The following is a 16,766-nucleotide window of genomic DNA, read 5'->3' on the forward strand; positions in this document are numbered from 1 at the left end:
TAAGCTGAGACCTTATCCCAGTCTGCGTCTGTGTTGGAATTGCTTTTTAATATGCTTTTAAACCTTTTATTTTTAAAAAAAAATTTTTTAAAGCTTTTAAAAAATGTTTTGAAAGGTGTTTTGTTTTAAAGTATTTTAAAGTCTGTTTTTATGATGTTTTAAAGTGTTTTTAGTGCTTTTGTTTGCTGCCCTGGGCTCCTGCTGGGAGGAAGGGTGGGATATAAATCAAATAATAAATAAACTTCATTCACCCAACCCAAAATTCAGAATCATGCCACTTTAAGCTGTTCTGCAACTGTTTATACTTGTTTTATGGTTACTGGATTTTAAAGAGATTTATTTCTTATGGTGAGCTTCCTTGGTTTCCAATCACCAACCCTACCTCACAGATTTGTTGGAAAGACTCCATACACACTGCAGATGTAAAAATACATACTCCTCATATAATAGTTTATTGTCAAACCAGTTGGTCATTGCAGAACATTTTTTAAAAAATCAGTATTAGTTTCCTACATAAAAAAACTATGATACCTAAGTAAGCCCTGCCTAATTGCTTTAAAAATAGGACTGGAGAGGGAGAGAAAGATTTACAACATGAACACAAAATCCTATTAATTTACAGCACAATCCTAACCATGTCTACTCAAAAGTAAGTCCTATTGAATTCAATGAGGTTTACTCTAGGTATGTGGGATTAGCACTGCAGCTTTATGCCCAGAAAAGCAAGTACTGGATTAAGCTTCCTATGGAAAGGTTTTCAAAACACTGCCCTCTTCAACAGCCCAGGGCTTGACTCCTGCACACAGGAGAAAAACCCCCCTGAAAGCTATATATTTACTCAATTTATCAGATTTTCAGGAAACAACATTTTCTGGCATTGCAATGAGGTCTAAGCACTGCCTGGAGGTCAACAAATCACAACACTGACTTCACTTATTGGTTACAAACCTGAAAGGGAGGGATTAGAGCAGCCAGGTAAGAGATCATTTCACAGAAGTTGTGTGGGGGGAGCTGACATTTTGGTGTATATCTCGTGAACCAGAGCACCTAGAAACTTTTTTTTTTTTAAATTAAAGCTGAGAGTCCGGAAATTAAGGTGACTCACCCAGACCCCCATAAACTGGAGTATCCGGCCCAAAACTGGACATTGGTAACCCTAATCCCATACTAGTCCTACTCAGAGTAGAACAATTAAATTTAAGTCAGGTTTTTAGGTCTACTCTGAGTAAGACTAGCATGGGCTATAGCAATGCTTAGTTTTTGTGCTCTTTTTAGTTTAATGTTATTTTATTTTTTTCTATTTGTTAGTTTTCAGTTTTTTCTTCTAAGCTCCCTCTAGCATTAGTGGAAAGGTGTGGCATACATTTATTAAATGCACTAAATAAAAACCAGAGCTTGAAAGTAATTCGTTACTTGTAATTCATTACTTTTTTGAGGAACAAGTGGGTAATTCCTTTACATTTTGATTGTAATAGGAGTAATTTTATTACTTTTGTGGAGTAATTGTAATGTTTCCAGCATTACTTTTGAGCATTACTTGGCAGGGGGGGGAGCAGGGGAAGTCTTCTGCTCCTCTGATTTGTGGATGAAAACCATGTGCCTCAAACTGGGCTTCTGTGCAGCATAGCTCTTCCCTCGTGCTCTGTGTGTGGGTAGGAGGTGACGAGGGAGGAGGTGGAGAGTGAGACAGGGTGGAGTGGAGAAAACAATTGTTTAAAAAATGGAAGGTCGTGGTGAAGAATGGAGTGGAGGGGAAAGGGAGCTGGAAGGCAAGAACATGGATAAAGGAGAAGGAGGCAGCAGCAGAATGGAGATAAAGAACTGTGGAGGTGAAAGATGACAACGTGTGTGTGTACTGTGTTTGCACTTGGCACACAAAGTGACCTCCACCATCCTCTCTGGCTACTGTGCTGCATTTGCAGTATTTTAACTTTTTTGCATCTCAGGAGAATGTTTGCTTGGGTGAGTGTCCCTTAGTTGGTGGCAGGGCAGGGTCCGGGAGGTAATTAAGCGAGAGAGATTATGCTTGCTGGCTGAGGGGGGTGTTGCACTTGGTTTGACGTGCAAAGATCTGAATAGTTGTCTCTGCCTCCCTCCCCACCTCCCTTACCAGTGGAGAGACCACCATTGCTATCTTATGGATAAAAAGAATTATTCTACTACCTCTGTATGTGTGTGTTTATTTTTAATGTTGTTTTAGGCTACTTAGATGTGCAGCAGCCAAGACCAGCACCTTGTAGGCGTTTTTTTAAAAAAGTAACTGAATTGTAATTGTAGTGACTACTTTTGAGAAAAAGTAATTAGTTACTTTCAGAGCAATTGTAATTACTACTTTTTTGGGCCATGTAATTGTAACTAATTTATTACGTTTTAAAAGTAATCTTCCAAGCTCTAATAAAAACCCAGAGAAATCTGCTGGTAAGCAGGAAGCTTCATCAGCAATAGCAGCTCATAGAATGACCTTCCAGACTGGCAAAGGATTATTTTTGACTGTGGTGTGTTTATAAGAGGAAGAGACAATCAGAATAGAGGTTTCTGGGGGGCACTTAGAACAGCCTTCACATGGGGTGACTGCTAAAAGTGCATGGAAACTTCAGTAGCCAGTGGCAGGTCTCCAAGGACAGAAGCCCCCAAGCCTACCTCAGGTCCCTGGCAGCTCTGATTTGAGACCCAAACTATCTCCCCCCCCTGCTTTGTTGTAACATACCTGATCCTTCTTGTTCTCAGAATTCATGGCAAGGGGCCTGTAAGTTATTTCATAGGGCTTGTTTTGCTGGTGGGCTTCCACCCTAACGAATTCAGCCCCCTTCCATTGCTCCCCTTCAATGATGGGCCGCAGGGTCCATGGCTGGTTGGTCCGATTGGATAACACGATGGTTTGTGTGTGCTTTCCACGGACCTGGCATGTGAAATTCACCACCTGCAAAGAAAAGTCTCTTAGTTCTTTTCCAAATGAGCACATGCTTGAGTTTTGAATGTGCTCCAGATTATTTTAGCACATTCAGAACCAAGCTGCCCAAACTCTCCCTTCCTTCAGGGCAGTTTCAGGACCGGTTCTAAAGGGCGGCCAGGTTGGGCACTGGCCCGACGGCCCTGGAGCTACAAGGGGCCCCTCAGTCGCTCCTCCGCTTCCCTTCTGTGATCCGCGCCCCCCCCACATCCCCCCACCTCTCCCCACTTACCTGTCTGCTGTCTTTTACCATTGCCCTTAACAAAGATGGCGGCCACGGTTTCCCTAAGGTACTGAAGCCCCTGCCGCCATCTTAGTTGATGGCAGAGATGTGTGCGCATACGCATGCATGCCATCAACAAAGATGGCGGCGGAGGCTTCATCCCCTTAGGGAAACCACGGCCGCCATCTTGGTTAATGGCAATAGTAAAAGGCAGGAGACAGGTAGGTGGGGGTGGGGTGGGTTGCGCGCGCGAGAGAGCATGAATGCGAACGTGCACATACGCCGGGGTCCAGGGCAAGCTGATGCCCAAGGGCCCCGGCATTCCTGGAGCAGGCCCTGGAAGTAATGTGCTTTAAATTATGGTGTGGAGCTGCCCAGGATTAGTTCTTTGTGCTCTAAATGGTGAAAATGAGCTGATACAGACAGGGATTTATGTATCTGTCAGGTTTGGCTTCTCTCAGTTTCTTATTTTTCCAGTCTTAAATTTAGTTTGCCGCATTTCCTTACCAATTTGCAATTTTTCTTTTAAAAAAATCCTCATGAAAATTGTATACATTTACAGTATGGCCCATTTCTAATATATGCATTTTTATGCAATTTTGCCTAAAATACATATTTGCAAGCAATTTCCCCAAATGTATTTTGTATGTTATTTACATTAATATATGTGCACAGATTTTGCTACTATACACATTTTTATATGCATTATTAGGTTGGAGAACTGTATCACAAAAGGTAGAGAAGCAAGACTTTTGAAAGATAACTGTGTTTCCATTCATACAAGTAGCTCAGGAAGCGCAAATCTGGTAGGTCCACATTAAAGTGTGACCCAAACACATTTCTCATCTGTCCCTTAGGTGCAAATACAATCTTACAGAGTTATCTAAGAGCCTGTTGAGCTACCCTTCTGGCAAGTCACCTCTTTGACTGGTGGGACTCCCACGCAGCACCCACTCAGTGTGAGCCTTAATGGTTCTCTGCCTTGGATCTGGCACTGCAGGTTCTCGTAGCAGATGTCCTGGCTCTGTTCACAGGGGTGGAAAGTCACTTCAAAGGAGACATCCATTCCTGGGGAAATGTAGCCCTCCACTGGCCTAATGGAAAAGTCTGGTCTGAAGCGCTTGGTGTCCCATTTAAACCTTTTCAGGAAAAAAAAGGATTTTAGAATGTGGTAGGGGAGGAATGGCTCTTAACGTGCAGGAGGGTGGAAGATGGCCCAGGAAGCAGTTGTGGGTTTTGTGCATTCTGCACATCCTTTGCTTATTCGGACTTGCCTCCTTCACCCGTCCTTTCCTGAGCCATTGACACCTGAGATGTATATTTTAAGGACCCACTGTGTTTTGTGATTGTAGGTTGTTTTTAATGCTGTGTTGTAAGATTGTTGTAACCTCACCTGGAATCTTTGGGTGAAGGGTGGGTAATAACAATTACAATAACAACAAACATTTTGTATTATTGTTATTATTGTTATTATTATTATTTCAAGATGCATGTTTGAGAGGGGAAAAGAGGAGGTTTACCAGCAGGGTAGAAGAGGCAAGGCTGGACTCACCGGCTGCAGGTGGCTGATCTCTAGCACTGACAGTTGCTGCCATTCAGGGAACCAGAGATAGTATCATAGTAAAAGTGATCATCTATTAGGAATTGCTGAAAGGGGGTTGATGTAGCCACATACCTCCAGTGATCGCGGTAGTGGAGGTGAAGGGGGAAGGATAACAGGCTTGGGAGATGGCACAGCTGAGTGGCTTTGCCATAATAGAATTTTTGCTTTAAACTGTTCCCTATTGCTTAAGCCTGTAACAGATCTGGGTCACTCCAAATCATGCATACATTGCTGAGGTTGGCGCAACTGACAAGTCATGTTCTCTCTCTCTCTCTCTCTCTCTCTCTCTGTTTGGCTTCTGACACCTCTGGAACAGATGAATCGCCACTTAAGCCACATGGGTGGATTAGACAGAAAGAATCCCCACCCTATGGAGCACCAAGGATGGGGAGGGGATGAGAGGGAGAGAAGTTCAGCTAGCCGGACTGGCTCTGTTTACCCCACACCGATGTCGCCTGTGTTCTGCATTGTGATGCATCGGGAAGCCTGGCTCCGAAGCACCACTGCTCCAAAAGGGACATGATCCTGGTCCAGACTGACTTCGATGCCCTGGCTGCAGCCTTGCACCACGAAGAGGGAGCGCAGGATCCCATGGCACTCAAGCAGGACCTCCTCCTGGAATTGCAGGATGCGGGTCTTTGGGGTGAAAGCTACCTCCACATGGCAGGTGCCTCCTTGGGGCTTCAGGGTTATTTCACTGGATGGAGTCATGGTGAGAACCTGCCCAAAAGAGACATGACTGAACACTCACTGGACTAGACATTGCCTCAGAGAACTTCAGAGGGCTCCTTTCCTCCAGCAAGACTGGTATGTTTTGTGGCTGCGGTTGCCAGTTTTTCTCTGGCAGAACAGCTGCATGATAGGCAGATGGTGAACATGGATTTTATTAGCAGGGAGATATATAGTGATGGGTAAGCTCTTCCAGGATTGATTTAGAACAGACCTATCAAATTAAACTCGGGTTCCTTTTGGAGCTAAGGCCCATCATGTTCCTGATTAACAGGTTTATTTTTCTCCAAAATGTGTTCACAAAACATTGCAACAGGGAGGCCTTCAGCTGTTTCCAGTGCAAAGATTCATGGGAGATGTAGTTCCATAGCTCTTGGTGCCCTGGTAGAGTCATCAGGATCTATGGGTATAACCTCTTTCACAGATTTGTTTATTGCTTTTGTATGCTGTCTTTCTGCCAATAGGCAGTTTACAATTTTAAAATATTAAAACAAATAAATGGAATAAAATGTAAAGTTGGTTCTGTGCAAGGGGGAGTGGGCAGTGTGACTGGGGCAGGCCCTGTTGTTGTCTTTGCCTGCCTGGCTCACTCTCTTCTTCCTCCCCCAGAGCAGAATGCCAGGATGTCTGTGTTATCAACAACTGTTTTGTGAATTACAACTGTTAATTATACAGCCACAACAGTGGCTGTATACTATAGAATCATAGAATCATAGAGCTGGAAGGGGCCTTGTAGGCCATTGAGTCCAACCCCCTGCTCACAGCAGGAAATCCACAGCCAGAGCATCTCCCGCAGATAGCTGTCCAGACTCTGCTTGAAGACATCCAGCGAAGGCGATCCCACCACCTCCCTAGGCAGTCGGTTCCATTGCCGAACTGCCCTTACTGTCAAGAAGTTCCTTCTAATGTCCAATCTGAATCTACGCTCCTGCAACTTAAAACCATTAGACCTAGTCCTACCCTCTGGGGCAGCAGACAACAAATCTGTACCCTCCTCTATGTGACAGCCCTTCAGGTACTTAAAGAGTGCAATCATGTCACCCCTCAGCCTTCTCTTCACCAGACTGAACATGCCAAGTTCCTTCAACCTTTCCTCATAAGACTTGTTCTCCATACCGGCTATCATCCTCATCGCCCTCTTCTGAACCCGCTCCAACTTGTCTATATCTTTCTTAAAATGAGGCGCCCAGAACTGAACGCAGTATTCCAGATGAGGCCTGACTAATGCAGAATATAGTGGGACTATTACTTCCCTCGACCTGGAAACTATAGCTCTGTTTATGCAGCCCAAAACCGCGTTTGCCTTTTTTGCCGCAGCATCACACTGCTGGGTCATGTTCAACTTGCGATCCACTACAATTCCAAGGTCCTTCTCACACGCACTACTGCTAAGCCAGGTATTTCCCATCCTGTACCCGTGCATTTTGTTTTTGTGGCCTAAATGCAGAATCTTGCATTTGTCTTTACTGAATTTCACTTTATTAATTTCAGGCCAATTTTCTAGTCTATCCAGGTCCCTTTGGATTTTATTCCTGTCTTCCATTGTGTTAGCTATCCCTCCCAGTTTCGTATCATCCGCAAACTTCATAAGGCTTCCCTCCACCCCGTCATCTAAGTCATTGATAAAAATGTTGAAGAGTATCGGCCCCAGGACAGAACCCTGTGGCACTCCACTCGAAACCTCCTTCCAGTCTGAAGCAGAGCCACCAACGACCACTCTTTGAGTACGGTTTTCCAACCAGTTGTGAATCCACCTGACAGTATTTCCATCTAGTCCGCATTTGACCAGTTTGCTAATCAAAAGTTTGTGGGGGACTTTGTCAAACGCTTTGCTGAAATCTAGATAGATGACATCTACAGTATTTCTACCATCTACTAAGCTAGTGACTCGATCAAAAAAAGAGATGAGATTAGTTTGACAGGATTTTTTCTTGACAAACACATGCTGGCTCCTACTAATCACAGCATTGTCATCTAGATAGTTGCCAATGGACTCTTTTATTATCTGTTCTAATATCTTTCCCGGTATTGAAGTCAGACTGACCGGCCTGTAATTCCCCAGATCTTCTTTTTTACCCTTTTTAAAGAGCGGGACGACGTTTGCCCGTCTCCAATCCTCCGGCACCTCTCCCGTTCTCCAGGATTTCTCAAAGATGATGGCAAGAGGTTCCGAGAGTACATCAGCAAGTTCCTTCAATACTCTGGGATGCAGTTCATCAGGCCCTGGAGATTTGAACTCATTTAGGTTAACTAGGTGTTTCCTGACTATCTCCTTATCAATCTTGAACTGCAATCCTGACCTCTTACTGAGATTGCTACCGATGCAAGGTTGCACAGCGTTCCCTTTTTGGGAGAAAACGGAGGCAAAATAGGCGTTGAGCAGTTCTGCCTTTTCCTTGTTATCTGTCAACATTTTGCCATCCTCACTGAGCAGCAGTCCCACCGTTTCCTTGGTCTTTATCTTGCTTCGAACATATCTGAAAACCCCCTTTTTGTTGTTCCTCGCTTCCCTCGCCAGCCTCAGCTCATTCTGGGTTTTAGCTTTCCTTACGCTATTCCTGCAAGCCCGAGCCGCTCATCGGTACTCTTCCTTGGTGATGCGTCCTTCCTTCCATTCTTTATACATGCTCTTTTTTATTTTGACCTCCTCCACCAGTCTTCCGTGTAGCCACATTGGCTTTTTGCGATGTCTTCCGTTTTTCTTCCTCTTTGGAATTGTTTGCGATTGCTCTTTTTGTAATACCTTCTTCATGAACTCCCATGCTTCTTGGGCTCCTTTTTTCTTTAGTCTATCTAGCCACGGAATCCTACCCATCATTTCCCTGAGCTTGCTAAAATCGGCTTTCCTGAAATCCAAAGTCCATATTTGACTATATTCTTCTTTGGCTTTCCCCAGAATCACGAATTCCAGCATTACGTGGTCACTTTCCCCCAAGGTACCGACCGCTTTAATTCCCATGACCAATTCGTCCCTGTTAGTTAAGATCAGGTCCAGGATTGCCAATCCCCTTGTTCCTTCTTCTACTTTTTGAAAGAGGAAATGATCAGCAAGGCCCATCAGGAATTTGTTGGAGGCTTTGTGCTTCGCAGAGTTTGTCTCCCAGCAGATATCCGGGTAGTTGAAGTCCCCCATCACTACTACTTCTTGCCTCCTTGAGATTTCAGAGATTTGTTTGAGAAAGGCCTCGTCTACCACCTCTTCTTGGCCAGGGGGTCTGTAGTAGACACCTACTACCATGTCGGTTTTATTTGTTTCTCCATTTATTTTTACCCAAATGGTCTCTACCGGACCCCTTTGTTCGCTCTCTTGGATTTCCATAGAGGTGTATTATCTTTGACGTATAACGCTACTCCCCCTCCTTTTCTGTTGCTTCTATTCTTTCTGTAGAATCTATATCCTTGAATGGCTATATTCCAATCATGGGAGTCATCCCACCAAGTCTCTGTTATCCCTATGAAGTCATATTTGCCTTGATGCACTAAGACTTCAAGCTCCTCTTGCTTGTTTTCCAAGCTCCGTGCGTTGGTATATAGACACCAGAAGTCTCTTTTGTCCTGATTGGATTCCTCCGTTAATATACCGTGAGCTTTGCCGTGCATCCCTTTCTGTCTCCCAGTGTCTCCTGTACCCTTCAAATCCTTGCGTTTACAACCCGCTGTCTTTGGATCGGTATTTAAGCTATCATCTCCATCCCCCAGAGGCTTTAGTTTAAAGCCCTCTTGATGAGTTTTGCCATACTTCTGCCAAAGAGATTTTTCCCAGTCCTCGTGAGGTGAAGCCCATCTCTTGCCAACAGTCCTCCCTCCAAGAAGCTTAGACCATGGTCCCAGAATCCAAACCTCTCCCGTCGACACCATCTGTGTAACCAGTTGTTGACCTGCAGTATCTTCCTTTCCCTTTGTAGTCCTCTATCCTTCACGGAAAGAATTGACGAGAAGACCACCTGCGCCCCAAAATCCTTGACCTTCCTACCCAGAACTTCATAGTCTGCAGTGATCTGTTCCAAGGTGTTTCTGGCCGTGTCGTTTGTGCCCACATGGATGAGGAGAAAGGGGTACCTATCTTGGTTCCCAATGAGCCTCGGCAGGTTGTCAGTGACGTCCCGGATGCGTGTCCCAGGGAGACAACAGACTTCCCGATTCATTTTGTCCGGCTGGCATACCGGTGCCTCTACCCCCCTGAGCAATGAGTCTCCAACCACCAGCACCCTCCTCTTTTTGCCGCAAGCGGTGGTTGCATCAGCTTCCTTCTTCTGGGGTGTGGAGTCTTCCTTTGCAGCCAGCGGCTCTTGATGCAGATGAGTTTGTTGAGGCTCTTCAGAGGTGCTGTCTGCCGAGAGATGCTGAAAGCGATTTGTTAGTTGCAGCAGTTCTGAATCCCTCCTGTTTTTCCTTGCCCTTACAGTGACAGTCCTCCATGGGGATTTGTTGCTGTTGCAGTCCTCTTCTTCCTTGTCACTTTCTTCCTGTACTTTGTGTTGTTCCCTTAATTCCTCTTGTGTTCTATCGAGGAAGTCCTCATCTTCTCTGATAAGTTGCAGGGTGTCTATGCATTGCTGCAGCTCCCTGACCTTTTCTTCTAGGAGCGCCACCAATCTGCACTTGCTGCAAGTGTAATCGCAGATGGTATCCGTCAAGAAGATGAACATAGCACACACCTTGCAGGTGACAACAACTGATTGATCCCCCTCCATTTTCTGTTTGTTGTTTACTATTCCTGTTGTCAGTGGCAGTCTTGTTGTTCCTGTTGTCAGTGCCAGGAATTAGTTGAATGGATTGTAGTTTGTGTGTGTGTCAGGAATCCCGAGTCCCTTCACCGTCGCAGTGAGCGCCGCCGAGCCTGGTGGGAAGGAAAGTATGCAGATGAGCTGCTTACCTCACCAGAGCTCCTCCTCCTCTCTTGGTCAGCTGCCTCCCAAGTCTTTCAGGGTCAGGAATCCCGAGTCCCTTCTCCCTCTCAGTGAGCGCCGCCAAACCTCACCAGAGCTCCTCCTCCTCTCTTAGCCAGCATGGATTTTTCACATTCCGCAATGTTAAATTGAAAATACCCCCATGCCATTCTGATGCTTCCCATACGTTCATTTCAAAACAAAACCTTACAAAATGTATAGTCCTGAACTCAGAAACGCTTGCTTAACAACCCTCTCAATTTTCATGGCGATACACAAAACAGTCAGAGAGAACAGAGAGTTCAAAGTCTAAAAAGAGAGGAAAAAAACCCAGAGCCCTTTTGGACTTCTTTCTCTGAGAGTTCTCATGATCTGTTGAAATTCATTAAAAATCAGCCATGTTTACAGAGTACCTGTAATCCTAATACTGACCTTGCCCCATACTCTGACCTTCATCTTCTGCAGTTTAAAAGTAAAAAAAATGCCTGGCTGATTTTTAATTAATTTAAGAAGTTTTGGCTTGAAGCCAATAATAACGTGGGGCATGCTCAGTAAGAACCAACTGTCAGTGTTCTAAAAGCCTCACAGCTGCTGGGCTTGGCTAATCAGAGGGCCACACCCACACCAGACTTGATTTCACTTGAGACAGTCATGGCTTCCCTCAAAGAATCCTGGGAAGTGTAGTTTGTGAAGGGTGCTGAGAGGAGACTCCTATTCACCTGAGAGAATGGTTTAACACCCAGCCACTCTGATCGAAGGTCTGTGAGAGGAGGTCAGGTCTCCTGCTCCCCTGGTGCATTCACTATAGCTGCCCAATTTCCCTGCTTTTTAAAGTTTGATAGAAATATCCATGGGCTATAGGTACGTTCTTAAACCACAAGGTTTTTTGCCTGTTAGTGAATTATGTCATTATAATTGTCTGTACTTTTCTGCACATTTCCCTCTGAATTAATTTGATTAATTAATTTGATTCCTCCAAATCCAAAACATACACCTGTACCTCAGGATAACATTTCATGCATCTGATGGAGTGTAGTCCATGTCAGCTTAAGCCATAACAAATTTGTTAGTCTTTAAGGTGCCACAAGACTGTACTTTGGGCTGTAACAGTTTTAACACGTCTGCCCCTCTGGAAATGGGAAAAGTAGTTCCCATGGATCCTGATGATGCTAACGGGATATTAGGATTTATGGGAACTACATCTCCCAAGCATCCTTATGCCTGGGATACTACTATTTTATCCCATTTTAATGTATGTCGCCTAGAGTGGCTATCTGCCAGATAGGCGACACACAAATTAAATATTATTATTATTATTATTATTACTGTAGCAAATATCCAAAGTCTAATGGAACAATGAGATTTTCCTGATGCAGTCACAGCCATTTGGTGAGGAAAGAGAAAGACACAGCTGTATCAGAGTCTACACTGGGCTGAGCCCCTTCTGAACTGGGTCTGAACTTCAGCGGGGAGTTGGATTCAACCTGTAAGGGGCTCAGGTTTCCAGAACTGTGAAGGTTAATCTCTGACCAAACATCCCATATATGAACTTTGACACTATCACCAGATAGGCTAGACAGAGCCCCCCATTTCTCCTTATCATGCAACTATTAGAGGGCTTGCCGGATAAACAAGTAACACCTCAGCTACCCCAGTGCTGAGATAGGCTGCCTGAGGTGCAAACCAACCATTTTCAGAAACAGCAAAATCACTCTTACTTCTCATTGTCCTTGCTTGTCTGCAGCATCTGATGCTGCCTGGATGTGGAACTTCCATTTACATTTAGATTTCACTTGGGAATGCTGTGGACATAATATACCTCGACTTCAGCAAAGCTTTTGACAAAGTGCCCCCTGATATTCTGATTAGCAAGCTAGCTAAATGTGGGCTGGATGGAACAACTATCAGGTGGATCCACAGTTGGCTCCAGAATCGTACTCAAAGAGTGCTTATCAATGGTTCCTTCTCAAACTGGGCAGAAGTAACGAGTGGGGTACCACAGGGCTCGGTCCGGGGCCCACTGCTCTTCAACATTTTTATTAACGACTTGGATGAGGAGGTACAGAGCATGCTTATCAAATTTGCAGATGATACAAAATTGGGGGCACAGCTAATACCGTGGAAGACAGAAACAAAATTCAAAGGGACCTTGATAGTCTGGAGCATTGGGCTGAAAACAACAGAATGAAATTCAACAGGGATAAATGTAAAGTTCTACACTGAGGAAAAAGAAACCAAATGCACAGTTATAAGATGGGGGATACTTGGCTCAGCAGTACGATATGTGAGAAGGATCATGCAATTGTCACTGATCACAAGTGGAATATGAGTCAACAGTGTGATGTGGCTGCAAAAAAGGCAAATGCTATATTAGGCTGTATTAACAGAAGTATAGTTTCCAAATCACATGACGTATTAGTTCCCCTCTATTCACCACTGGTTAGGCCTCATCTTGAATACTGCATCCAGTTCTGGTCTCCGCACTTCAAGAAGGATGCAGATAAACTGGAACAGGTTCAGAGAAGGACAACAAGGATGATCAGGGGACTGGAAACCAAGCCCTATGAGGAGAGACTGAAAGAACTGGGCATGTTTAGCCTGGAGAAGAGAAGACTGAGGGGAGATATGATAGCACCCTTCAAGTACATGAAAGGTTGTCACATAGAGGAGGGCCGGGATCTCTTCTCGGTCATCCCAGAGTGCAGGACACGGAATAATGGGCTCAAGTTGCAGGAAGCCAGATTTCGACTGGACATCAGGAAAAACTTCCTAACTGTTAGAGCCATACAACAATGGAACCAATTACCTAGAGAGGTAGTGGGCTCTCTGACACTGGAGGCATTCAAGAGGCAGCTGGACAGCCATCTGTCGGGAATGCTTTGATTTGGATTCCTGCATTGCGCAGGGGGTTGGACCTGATGGTCTTATAGGCCCCTTCCAACTCTACTATTCTAATAGAACTGGTTACTATCACCATTTCACAGGTATTCAGTTGAAGAAAAAGAATTTATGACATTCATCTGCATAAAACATACCTGAAATGGTTCAAACCTGGTTCAAAGCAGCTGAATCAATTATGAAACCGTTTAAAAAAGAGAAGAACCAGAACTGGAGCTAATCCCAAATTTCCTGCTTCTGCGTCACCAGAGTTCCCTCCTCCCAAGGCAACCAACTACAAAAGCCAGCTGGACTTCCCACCCCTTGTCAAAATGAGAGAAAACCTGGCAGAGATGTTCTGAATGGACAGCCATATTTGGTAAGAGTTTGCTCTGGTTTTGAGGTTTAACTTCAGCAGCATTCTAGAGGTCAAAATTTGACTAGGAAGTCATTTTTGGTTACTGGCTCTGCCACACAAGAAAATTTCTTCCTCTACTTGAAATAGAGTCAGGTGAGCAATGTTAGAGACAAAAGTCAATGATTGTGCTGCTAGCACTGACTCAACATCACACCAGGACGTGGTTTAGGCTTGCCTTCTCCATCTATGGCATGAACAGAGGGCCAGCTGTTACTTCCTATTAAGAATTTGTCACAGCTTCAGGATGGCAATTAGACTTTCCACTGCTTAGAATCCATCAGAACATAAGAAGAGCCTGTGGCTGGGTCAGGCCAAAGTGGGCCCTTCTAGTCCAGCATCCTGTTCTCATAGTGGTCAACCAGATGCCCCAGTGGGATGCCCACAAGCAAGACTGATCACAAGAGCCCTCTGCCCTCCAGTGCATTCAAATCCACAAGATCACTCTGCAATTTGGGCCTTTCAGAGAACACTCAGTGGAAAGACAACTGATTATTCAGCCCCATCATCTAAAATCGTGGGAAGACATCCATCGGTCTTCTCCCAAGATGGCCCCTTCAGACAACACCCAATTGGCTTCTTTGCCCAACCTGCTCTGAGCTTATTTACAGAGCAATACTAATTCTGGCTGGGGAACAGCAGGAGTAGAGTGGAGTGGCAGAGCTTCTGCCACATCCAAAGCACTGCTGTGGCAGAAGCTGGTGGGTGGTTTTTGTTTTCTTTTTTTTCTGTGCCAGCTCCAGGATTAGGCTCTTTGAAGGATCCACATAGCTTTATATCTCACACAGACCTAAAGCCCCTGGCACCCTGACCCAACTCTGAAATGCCCCGTTTTGAGGCTGGTGAGAGAACCTTTGGCTGTAGCTTATTGCCCCTTGGGTGGAGGCCAGGCCTCTACTACAGTGGACCCCCCCCCCAATAAATGGCACTCTCTCCACCAGCAGACAGTCACCTGCACTGCATCTTAACCCACTCCCTCTGGCCATCAGGGAGTTAGGATTGCAGCCTTACTCATTAATTTGAACTCTTTCATAGCAACCTCGCATAGAGAGCTTCAGCTATGGGGTGGTATACAAATGTAAAAATGACAGATGGGTGTAGGGGGTCCCATGGCAGCAGAGAGAAAGAAGACTCAACTTGAGGGTGAAGTCTTACCTTTGTTTCCTGCAACTCTGGTACAGAGTACATAAAATTGAGGTTGAAGGTGACAAAAGTGATGCTGTTGTTCACTATCGTGACCATCTTCTTCACAATGTGCCCTGGAGGGACAGCTCCAAATTTCAACACTTTGCTGCGAGGTTCTATAACTTCTATCTGTGGGCAGGGAAAAAACACAGTGGAGACTGTGACAGGGCAGAAATTTATTTATTTTTATTTATTTATTAAATTTATATACCGCCCGACTAGCAATAGCTCTCTGGGCGGTGAACATAAAATAGCATAAAAGTACAATGAATAACAAAATAATACTAAAATACAATCAATATCAGTAAGATGTGAGGAAAAAACATTGAGAACAGGATACAGGAGAGTGCATGAATGACAGAAGGATGAGGGAAGAACCATGTTTTCTGAGAAAACACAGCATGATGCCAATTTACTCTGAGTGTGAGCAAGGATGCTGAAAGCAGAAAGGGGTCAAAATGATGTTTGCCATAATGGTGTCTGGACTGCCCATAAGACGCTGCTGATGCTCCCTCAGATGCCTCTGTTCCCCCTTCTTCTTCCAAGAGCTCCACATTTCCCTTTGAGGATGGAAGGCCAAGCTCCTCATCCTTACTCCTCTGGCCCACCAGATGCTGCTGTACTACAGCTCCCACCACCCCTGGCATGCTGGCTGGTGGGGTTGATGGGAGCTGGACTCCCAGAAACATCTGAAGGACCTGTGGGGGAACATCTACCCTACTCTCCATGGGGACTTTGTTTCACACGCAGGGATATCCAGCTGTTGTTCTGTGCTGTTCTGAATCAACAATCTCATCTTCAGCGTAGAGAGTTGATTTTCAGGAGTTTTAACTGGGTCATCTTGTCCACTGTCTTGCAACCACTTTCAAGTCACTGTAGGAACTTCTCAAGTTTTGCCCTGCTCTGCATACCCCCAAGTTAGTGACTACTTTAGTGCTTACACTTTTATCTCAAGGTAAAAAACAAAGGAATGAGAAACAGCCTCTGATAATTTGGGGGGCTTTTTTCCTTGCTTTTAACTCAGAATTTACTACAGAAACCAAACAAATGCAGGGCTGAAGAAAGAAGCCATTTTTCTAAGGTCTAAATAAGTAAATAATAAGATACTTCTCCTAGGACATCCAATTTGTTTAAAAAAGAACACACATGAGCAGCAGGTTATAAAAGGCATAAAAGCTGATGTCTTCATTTGGCCTCTCTGAGAAGCAGCTTCTCTATTTCTGGAGCCCAAAGTTCTAGGACACTCGCTCACTCAGCCTCACCTTCATCTCAATGCCCTTCCCAAAGGCCTCAATACTCTGCTGGAAGAGACCATTGATTTCAAAGGTGATGATGTCATGGTAGGAAATGGCCTCTCGGGGATAAAAGGTGATTGGAATTTCTGTCTTTTCTCCAGGATTCAGCACTTCAGCGTGGAAATCTATCTCAAGGTAAGCTGTGTTGGTGAACAAGCATTCCAGGCTGTAAACAGGCAGAAGAGACCATCATGCACCTTACAGGTCATTCCCCCAGCCACCACAAGATCTACCTGAGCCCCTTCTAGGTTCCAGATTTAGGTGGCAATGATAGCACAGGCTGAAATAGGGTAATTGAAGAGTCATTCCAAACAAGATATCTCTGACTGAAAGATAAGCAGCTTTTCAACTGTTTTACTTGTGGATCTCAAATCTGGCTGGAAAAGTGGATTTACTCTCTCTTTGGAAACAAAATGTAACCCTTCTCCTATTTTGCATGTTTCTCAGAATATGTGCATGTTAAAGATTTAGATCTCACTGGATGTCCACTATGTGACAATATATTGGTTTGCGTGTGCACACATATACGCACATATAAATATTGTATATGACTGTAATTATAACACATTTTAATTGATTTACATATATGTGACTGGCATG

At 44.6% G+C, this 16,766-nt stretch overlaps 1 protein-coding gene across 1 annotated transcript in view; it reads right to left on the reverse strand.

Annotated features, from left to right (window-relative positions):
• Positions 1-16,766, reverse strand: part of HYDIN (HYDIN axonemal central pair apparatus protein) — a 426,739-nt gene that overhangs the window by 11,674 nt on the left and 398,299 nt on the right. The window contains exons 76-80 of the mRNA XM_061594057.1: positions 16,134-16,332; positions 14,842-15,000; positions 5,216-5,496; positions 4,093-4,312; positions 2,708-2,920 (exon numbers count right to left, since the gene is read on the reverse strand). Coding sequence (XP_061450041.1) covers positions 2,708-2,920; positions 4,093-4,312; positions 5,216-5,496; positions 14,842-15,000; positions 16,134-16,332 — 1,072 coding nt within the window. The remainder of the gene's footprint in view (positions 1-2,707; positions 2,921-4,092; positions 4,313-5,215; positions 5,497-14,841; positions 15,001-16,133; positions 16,333-16,766) is intronic.

The sequence above is a fragment of the Rhineura floridana genome, chromosome 13 (assembly GCF_030035675.1).
Source record: "Rhineura floridana isolate rRhiFlo1 chromosome 13, rRhiFlo1.hap2, whole genome shotgun sequence".
NCBI lineage: Eukaryota > Metazoa > Chordata > Lepidosauria > Squamata > Rhineuridae > Rhineura > Rhineura floridana.